Here is a 9,324-nt window from a genome sequence, read left to right on the forward strand (position 1 = left end):
GTGTGAACGCTCAAAGCAGCCCGCATGCGCAAAAGAAGGCGTCACACGCAACACGCTCTGTTTAGACCCAGAACAAACAATATTGTTTGACTGACGGCCCTTAATATAAAGACTTCGGACTTCACGTTTCCCAATTTTTGCTTTAAGTTATTAGGTTATTTACATAATAATGTAAATAACCTAATAATTATCCTGATTGCTGTTTTAGAGGAGCGGTGCTTCAAAGGATAGTTGCAGATTTCTGTCAGAATCTGCAGATTATACAGTACAAATAAAATGTTAACGTTTCTCCAACGTTGTCTTCCCAACAGTTTCACCGGATGGCCAGGAAGCGTTCGCGATGTCTTATCGGGCGCTTCTCCGGCGCTGATAATTGGCGTCTGTCTTGTGTCGGTGACGTAAAAGACGGATTTAATGCGACATGACCGTTCAAACAGCAGTCGCTTTCTGAAACATCGGATATGTATCGGATTCAGTACCACATACGAAAGTGACCCAGATCGGGTTTGAAAATATCGGATTTGTGCCGTTCACACTGTCATACCATGATCGGATATGGGTCGCATAGGGTCAAAAAAAAAAAATCGGATTTGACGCGCTTTCGCCTGCAGTGTGAACGTAGCCTTAGACACCAGTATTTGTAAGTGTTTAAAATACTAAACGAGCCAAAAGAGGCCCAGATTAACCGTAATGTCACAGAAAATGAAATGAATTTCTTCATTTATTATGTCCAGTCCAGTCCAGTTTCTTTTAAAGTGATGACCTACCACCAATAATCTGTTTTCCATTCCCATTTATGTAAATAGTAATAAATGTGTGATACTATACATGAAGTGTTTGCCCAGTATGCACAGACGTCAGTACCTTTTTGCCCTGTCCTTCTCATCTTCATCCATTAAATCATCCATGCAGCTATTGGTGCTTGAAAAAGAAGGATACACGTTAGGAAGAAGTTCCTTTGACGTCATCAAACACGTGTCAGTGATAATATAATGAGTTCAGGTCATATTTTTGTCTTTTGCACAATATAACAAACAGTTTTCACAGCAAGACTTTTGAGCTGTCCTAGTATGAGAGCAGTTTTCACTAACAACCTCAACAATGGCTCAATCATCCAGGATTCACAAGTAAAGCAGATAAAAGAAATGTAGCCATTGTTTATTTTGTCTCTGTGAGATGGCAAAATATGTTGTATTTTTAAAAAAAAGACTATTTAATTGTCAATCTCAAGAAATTTCCAGAGACAATGTGTGGACCAACAACTACTAATGCTGTGATTATGTTAGAGGTAACCACATTTGAAGCCTCTGGTCTTCTCCCATGTTTAACAGGTCACTGTGACTTGTAAGTGACCTACTCCATATTTGTATTATTGCTTTATACTCAGAGGCTCGCGTGGTTGGATGTCTAAAGGCAGACAAGTCACGAGTCACTTCCATATCTTTTTTCTTACGAATTACTCCTGGTCGTAACAGGATATTTACTACCTGAGAACACAGCAGCAGGAGTTTATTTTTATCGCGTGTAACTGGTTAATCAGCAGCAACAGAGATAATCAGTCATAAAAAAATGTGTTAAATGTAATCAACCTTGTCAGTGCATGACTTTGACCCGGGTATGGCCAGTATCAATTTTTCGACACTTGAATGTTTTTACATGACTACACTGACTATGACCTGCATTATATTCATTGCCTTGAGAGTATCATGTGCTAGGCTGTAACTTGGGCGTTATCTTTAAAATGTCAAAAGAAGTGACCAGCTTGTACATCATAGACACAGCAGGTATTACAAAAAGGAAAAACTACTACTGAGGAACATTGAACGTTATGAGTGCATAACTCTGCGTGAGTTAACTTATTATTCCTGTGGTATTGGATCAATATTAATATAGTCCCACAGTGATTCATAAAATGCTTCATTACTCTTGATGGATGTAAGTGCTTTGATCACATTCGTATAAAAGGGTTTATTTTGCTTTGCATTGCAGATGATGTTCTAAGAGAACTGCCTGAATATTGAACAGCGCGCTCCTCACACAACTCAAATTGAGGGTCATTAAAGATAAATATGTTCTTCATTGTTAAAATACAACATTTACTACATGTTTGTTATGCAGTTTATCTTTATACATTTCTTAAATGTGTTGTAGTTTTGTGCATGTATGCTCACAATGAAAGACTATGAAAAACTTTGCTAAATGGTAATGTCTAAAAAGATATACCAGATTTCTTTAAACTATTACATGAAAACTTTCACAATTATTTGAATGGTATATTGTGTTTACCACTACAGTGATGGTTATGAAGCATGAACTAAATAAAGAACTTTATTTCGTACTCACTCCCATTCCCTGCGGCCAGACGGACAGGGGCCTCCGAAATCAGAAAGGTTGTCCATACTCACTCCTTCTGCCAACCAGGCCCTTCCTGAAGTCTTTTAAGTCCCATCCGCGCCGTCCTTGTCTGAACGCTCTTTTAGAAAAACTTAGCACGGTCCCGTTGTCCACCACCTCCTCAGTTCAATTAAAGAAAAGCCAAATCCTGTGAAAACAGACAAAACTCCTGAGCAAAAACTGCAGGGCACGCATTAACTCAATGACACACCTGTTCAGCTGCTCGACAACCTGCTAAAGTTTAACCCGAGCATCAGAATGAAGAAAAAGGGCGATTTAAGTGACTTTGAACATAGCATGCTTGTTAGTGCCAGACGGGCTGGTCTGAGTATTTCAGAAACTGCTGATCTACTGGGATTTTCCCCACACAGCCATCTGTAGGGTTTATGGAGAAAAAACACAAGAGGTTCAAGTAGTGAGCAACAGTTCTCTGAGCAAAAACGCCTTGTTGAAGTCAAAGGTCAGAGGAGAAAGGACAGACTGCTTGGAGCTGATGGGAAGGCAACAGTAACTTAGATAACTACTTGTTACAACAAAAATAAGTAGAAGAACATCTCTAAACACAAATCAAATTGAACCTCTAAGTAGATGGGCGACAGCAGCAGAAGACCACATTGGGCATCGCTTGTGTCAGCTAAGAACAGGAAACTGAGGGTACCATCCACACAGACTCACTGAAACTCAACAGTGGAACACTGAAACAACGTCCCATCTGATGAGTCTTGATTTCTCTACAACATTTGGATAGCAAGCTCAGACGCTGGTGTAAAAAACATGAAAGCATGGATCCATCCTGTTCAGTGTGCATATGTTCTGTTGACAAAAGGGGGTCAAAACTAGCAAGGTCTACCCAGTGAGTGAGTGTAGACTGACTGCTTGTTCTCAGGACATTTCTGCAATTAAATCCATAATAATTGAGCAAACATGGTATCACTGTCACCACAAGATTTTCCATTAGAACACTGTGTTCAAATATTTCAAATGAACGTTCTCCCAAGCCACTTTTTTAAACGCATCGAGAAAATATGACATTTGTTGCTAACTTGACCACTAACAGACCACTAGCTTTTTTTAAGAGCGGACAGTGGAGACAAGACAGGAAAGATAGGAGAAAGACCAGGACGACACACAGTAAATGGCCTAATCACAGATTTGAAACTGGGCCTCTGCAACCACTAGGAAGCCTTCTCACAACACATGGTTTGCCTGCTGAATCCGTTGAGCCACTCAGGCGCCCCATTAGCTTGCCGTTTTAACAAATCAATCAGTCGCACCAATGTTAATACTGTGAAAGTTAGCATTTTCTGTAGGACTTGCATTCAAAAATGCTGTTTTTACTGTGAGGACTTAATGTGTGCTGCTGAAAGACATTAATAACACCACATGAAACAAATTAGCTATTTTCACCTGGCTAGAGTACTTCATCACTTAAGAAGTGTTTTTGCTTAGAACGAGCTCCTCTGACCTAGAAAAATGTCTGAAGCAGACACTTCTTTTGATAACCTGGCCTGAAAAAACAGAGCGCACAGCAGCCACCTTCTTCACACATCCTTTGTATGCGGCAATCTTAAACAACATGGAGCAGACGCTTCTTTTATAGACCAAACTAAGAACTCACTCAGACGAGCTTTGGACAGCTCCAGTTAAACAGCATGAGACTGTTTTCACTTGCAGACCAATTAATAACACGTCTCCATATAATGTATACATGAAAACATATGTTTTCCCCTAATTGTGGCTGACAGAATACCGTGCATCTTCTTAGAAAGCCAGAAATTAAGAGCAATTATTATATTCCAGACACTTTCCAGTAGGAAAGCAACGCTCATGCTTTCGTTTAACCTTGATTAAAATTGTCCGCGGTTTCATGGTCTGGAAATAAATTCAACTCTGAATCAGTTATATTCAAATTATAATTATAGTTAGTGGTCCTTCTTAATGCATGCAGTCGTCTGTGTTTGTCTTACTCCAAATGTAGCCTACACTGAGTGGCCTCAGGCAAAATTACTAGATATTGCTGCTTCCATTATTTTGCATCTAAACGAGACCCAGAGGGACAAGAGAATCGCGATGACTGGAGATATCTGAGTGATGTGTTGCAGTCTTTAACAGCTCACTGCTAAAAAGAATAAAAGTCTCTGGCCTAAGCAAAAGAAAAACTGCATTTTAGCTCACACCCTTTCCTTCCTTATAAAAGGAATCATTTTCTATCTTGGGTTTCCAGACTCTTGTTCCTATAGAGCATATAGGAACACGCAATTGTTTGAAGCTGGTGTTTAAGCACCACTTCAGCCTGAGGTAACTGAGCCAGTAACCACTTGCACACCAGCACTGTTGTAGAAATGTAATTATGTGCATTCCTTAACGGGGACTATATGAAAAGATGATGGGCTAACTTCTGGAGAGGAAATCCATGGATTAATCTCATTCTCAACCTCCTTCATATGCTAAAGTATACATTTCCCCACTGGCATGTTTAATATTGTAATTTACCTCAGACCATTTTATTCAGTTATTCTCTGTCATTTACATCAGTGAAATCCTGAAATTCATGCTCTTATATGCATTTAAATCTGATTTAAAGGGACAGTATTGCTAACACCAAAGACTACTTTTGAGCTGCCCACCTTTGGAGATATCAGCCTGGAAATGTGTTCCTCCTCTTGAATATAAGGGAACTAAAAAATGTTTCCCTGCTCTGTGCACCGGTAAATATTGAAACAATTTTCTCTATTAATAAATAACACCTCCCAACTGTATCACTGCAGAAGAAATGGTCCATCTGGGCGTGACAAGAGGCTTAGGTTAATGGTAGTGTGGCATGATGAAAACACCTGAACTATGATGTCAGCAGGCCCCGTGCAACATTTTTATTTATTGATCTTTATAAATGCCAGTACTGGTATGTTTTGAAATAGGTAGCATCAGCCAATATATCGACATGGCCAATAAATAGGTCGGGGTCTAATCTAAAACAAAGCAAAGGAATATTGTGTGAACTTTCAACTTTGCATGTATAATGTTTGGAGACTATGCACACAGCTGATATTTCAAAGGTGACCATTGTTAAACTAAAAGCATATCACTTATGCTTTGTTTTCATGCCAATCCATATTTTTAAAGATCCAAATGCTACATTTTTCGTTAAATTCAGGCTCTGGTGTTTAACATTTTGCTATGCTATCCTTGTCTGTGTTTTACTGCAGAAACTGCCCTCAGCTTCCTGCAACTGCTCCGCAGTAAAATCCTTCCAGTCCAAAAAGAATCCAAAACACAGAGCAGCAGGCAAAAATCAAACACTCACCCATAATTTATATTTCTAGTTTGCTTCTTTCCCCATACTTCATGGGCATATATGTAGTCTATTTGTAGCTTATATGAAGCCATTTGTAGGGCGTCAAATGGGTCAGCATGAGCTAATAAGGTAAGTAACTCAAATGAGAGGCAGAAAGCAAGACGATATTGCTGAAAGTCTTTCACTGCAAAGCAGTAATTCAAGCATGTTTAATGTCATTACTTGTATATTGTTGTGGAAAAGGTTCCCATGTTAACAAGGTGACATTATGCCTTAGGTTACTACAAATTTGTGACGTCTTAGCATTAGCTTGTAGCTACGGATGTCCTCTTTATGACACACAAACTTCCATCCCACTTTCAGGTTTCCATAGCTTAGTAAAGACACAAAGGTGTCTAAAAAACACACGAGAAAAGAAATCCCTCTGTATACAGAGCAACCCTAAGGATGAAGCGCGAAAGTGTTACTGAAAAATCAAGCTCTTATTTAATTGGGCCAGATTGATGAGAAATGCCTTGCAAAAAAACCTAAATGAAACAAAACAAAAAAACATTAGTTACCGCAGAGGGGAAATGCCAATGTTTAATCAGAAACACAATTTCTGCATTTACTGCCCTACTTACTGCCAAACTACTCTTCAGACTGTTTATGCTTTTACAGCATAGACACAGACAAAAAAGATCTTCCTGAATTGTTGACAAAACAAAAAAGCTGAAGTTTGTATAGCAAGCAACAGAAATTACCACTCATAAACTGATCTACTGTGTAAATGTCCTTTTTTCCTTCGCAAGATTAAAGAGAAACACTGCATTAAGAATCACCTCATGCAGCTTTAAATGTATCTTTTCTATGCACAGCTAAAATAAACCTCACATATCCATCTGCATTCTAGTACTGAGGTTAAACCACACCTCGCAAGGTCAACAGCTAAAAAACATCCGAGTCTCGTTACACTCGTGCCTTCGGGTATTTAAAACCCTTTAAATTGAAACCTGAGCTCACTTCGCAAGGTGGTACACTGAAGTTCAAGTTCATGATGAACACTGTATGTAAATGGGCTGTAAAAGAGGCAGAGCCAATGACAATGGCCATGAAATAGTTCATTTTCTTTATGAATTCTTAGCGTGTAGACTTTGTATTGCAGTTTAAAAGAACTCTCCACCCTCAACTATAGCTTGTTATTAGGTTTAATATGCTCCATCTGTGCATTTAATTTAAACGTAATAACTATTATCACTTTGAGATTAAAATAATTAACATCCACATTTGAAACATTTACAACCCTTATTTTCATTTCAGATGTGAGTCGGTGAAGCTCACTAATGGCTTTAATGAGTAAAAAAGCATGCTGGTGTCATGCTGTTTGCTGAGAGCTGAGGACCTAAAGTACTCTTCTACTGCAGTGAATGACATCTAAAAAGCTCTCATGTCCTCTCCACTTTTGCTTTTTCACCTTTTGGTGGGTATTTGTGATGATGTTTAAAACACTCAGTTAATGAGCTGCAAACACATTCAGGCAGGATGAGTTTTATTTTTTTCATTTTGTAGTTTTAAAATGTATGAGATGCTAAGGAACTGTCATATTATCTCTGGATCTTTTTAATGATGGATTACCCTCATGCAAAAGCAGCAGCAAACTGGTTGTTTTTGATAGCATCAGAAACTTTAATACTGGCTTGCAGAGGCATGGGCGCGTGATGAGATGAGAGATGCTGACAGTAGATATTTCTCTGTCAACAAAAAAAATACCTGTTTGACACAGCGATACGGGCAGCGAGCATGTGAGCTTTAAAGATTTTCTGTCATGTGATGTAGAATAGATTTAATTAACATTTTCCTATATTGATGGCATGCACATACTGCTAGTGTGTCATTGTCAAAGTACAGCTTGGGAAATGTTATTTTCTAAAATCACAAGTATATAGGAGCAAAACTCAGTATTTAATTTGTAAGGCAAAAGACCAGATAATGTGATAAACTGTATTTAACTGATCAAGAGCTATAATTTTTCTACTTATACTTTATTTCACAACTTACAAATCAGAATTAAGACTTGCAAAGTTAGCCTGCATTTGAACAGATCTAATAAATAAACACTTAAACTACAAATTTTGAGTTACAATCAAGAAATTAGATTGTAATGTTAACAGTGGGGCAGCTCTCTCTCTCTCTTTAACGTCTCTGAGCACAGAGTAAGACTGGGAGTACTTTGAGATTTGAACTAAATCTCTAAAAATTGCATTTGTTGAATTTAGTTAACGAATCTGATGTATCCATGGATTGTTTCACCCTCTGGTTTCGAGCACAATTCACAATTCGACTTAAAATGCATCCCTATTGCCCACTACTTTTCCATCCATAAACAAGAACCTAGCAAACCTTTGCTAACCGTTAGCATAGTAATGAGCATTTGCTCATTACATAAAAAACTAACAAAACTAACCAATACTAATATCAAATTAGCTCGGAAAGTCAAATCCCTTTAAATATTAGCTATCAGTTATGACTGTTTTAAAAACTACAAAAAACCCCCCCAAAAAACTCTAAATGCATTGTCTAGGTTTGAAAAATTAGGCCATTTCGGAAATGCAAAAGCTGCAGTATATCAAACATGGTAGCTTGAGGCTAACAGACGGCTACAGAAAAAGGTTAAATCCCTCCTACTGGGTGATATATTTTTTAACAACTAAGCCTTTAAATGCTATTAAGGTATACAGTAATGCCTTATTTGGGTAGAGCTGGTTTGACAGACAACTGCATGGTAACACAGCAGTGTTAGCGGTGTTAGCATCAGCTAATTAGAGACAGCGAACTGTTCCTCTCACTGCACCACTGTTAGTGCCTTTTAATCAAATTACTTTACATATAATGTGGTGTGCTATGCAGTATTAACAATCCGACCAAGAAGCCTGCTCCAATACTCTATATGTTAGCTCTAATTAAAAGGTATATGTACGGCCTTTGCTAATATGCTAGCACACTAACCTCTTGTTTGATTAAAAACCCAAGATGGGGGCACCATTGCTTTATCTGTCTTATATACAGATTTTGCTAAATGCACAAAACCTCTTTAGAATACAAACAAAAAACATAATGATGTAATAAAGTAGCTACTTTCAACTGCTCCCTCATTCACAAGCGGTCACCACAGTAGATAGCTCCGCATGTTTTAGCATTTTCACACCAGATGCCCTTCCTGTCTCAACACCAAGAGGAATTGTGTGCTTTTCCCGGGATCAAACCTGGAAAGCAGTGCACTATGGAGCCACGAGGAAAAATCTGTAATGAATTCAAAAGGACATTAGCTAGGAAATACAGACTGCACGGTGGTCACCCACCAGTTGTTATACATTTACATTAGTTAGTTACAAGTGAAAAACGTAGACATGCTATAAACATATAAATTATTTGCTCCTCCAAAAATAATCAAGAATCTGGTTCCCAGATTGAAAGGTTACAATTAAAAAAGAAAAAAGATAAACCACGAATAACCAGGACAACTGTGTTATGATAAGCTGAGTAGGCCTAATGACTCACAAAAGTATTATATATAACTTTTTGCAACCCTAGAATAACACACAGGAAAGTGAACCAGGCAACAGAAAAAGTCTCTCTGCAGGTTTTCTGACAGCCAA

At 38.2% G+C, this 9,324-nt stretch overlaps 1 protein-coding gene across 4 annotated transcripts in view; it reads right to left on the bottom strand.

Annotated features, from left to right (window-relative positions):
- npas2 (neuronal PAS domain protein 2) overlaps positions 1-9,324 on the bottom strand; it is a 47,633-nt gene that overhangs the window by 18,322 nt on the left and 19,987 nt on the right. For all 4 annotated transcript variants that reach the window (XM_085175415.1, XM_085175414.1, XM_085175416.1 and 1 more), the window contains 2 exons: positions 2,344-2,542; positions 865-921 (listed from right to left, as the gene is read on the bottom strand). In XM_085175415.1, the coding sequence (XP_085031541.1) occupies positions 865-921; positions 2,344-2,399 (113 nt within the window). In that variant the 5' untranslated portion in view covers positions 2,400-2,542. The remainder of the gene's footprint in view (positions 1-864; positions 922-2,343; positions 2,543-9,324) is intronic.

The sequence above is a fragment of the Neolamprologus multifasciatus genome, chromosome 10, assembly GCF_963576455.1.
Source record: "Neolamprologus multifasciatus chromosome 10, fNeoMul1.2, whole genome shotgun sequence".
In the NCBI taxonomy this organism is placed as follows: Eukaryota; Metazoa; Chordata; class Actinopteri; order Cichliformes; family Cichlidae; genus Neolamprologus; species Neolamprologus multifasciatus.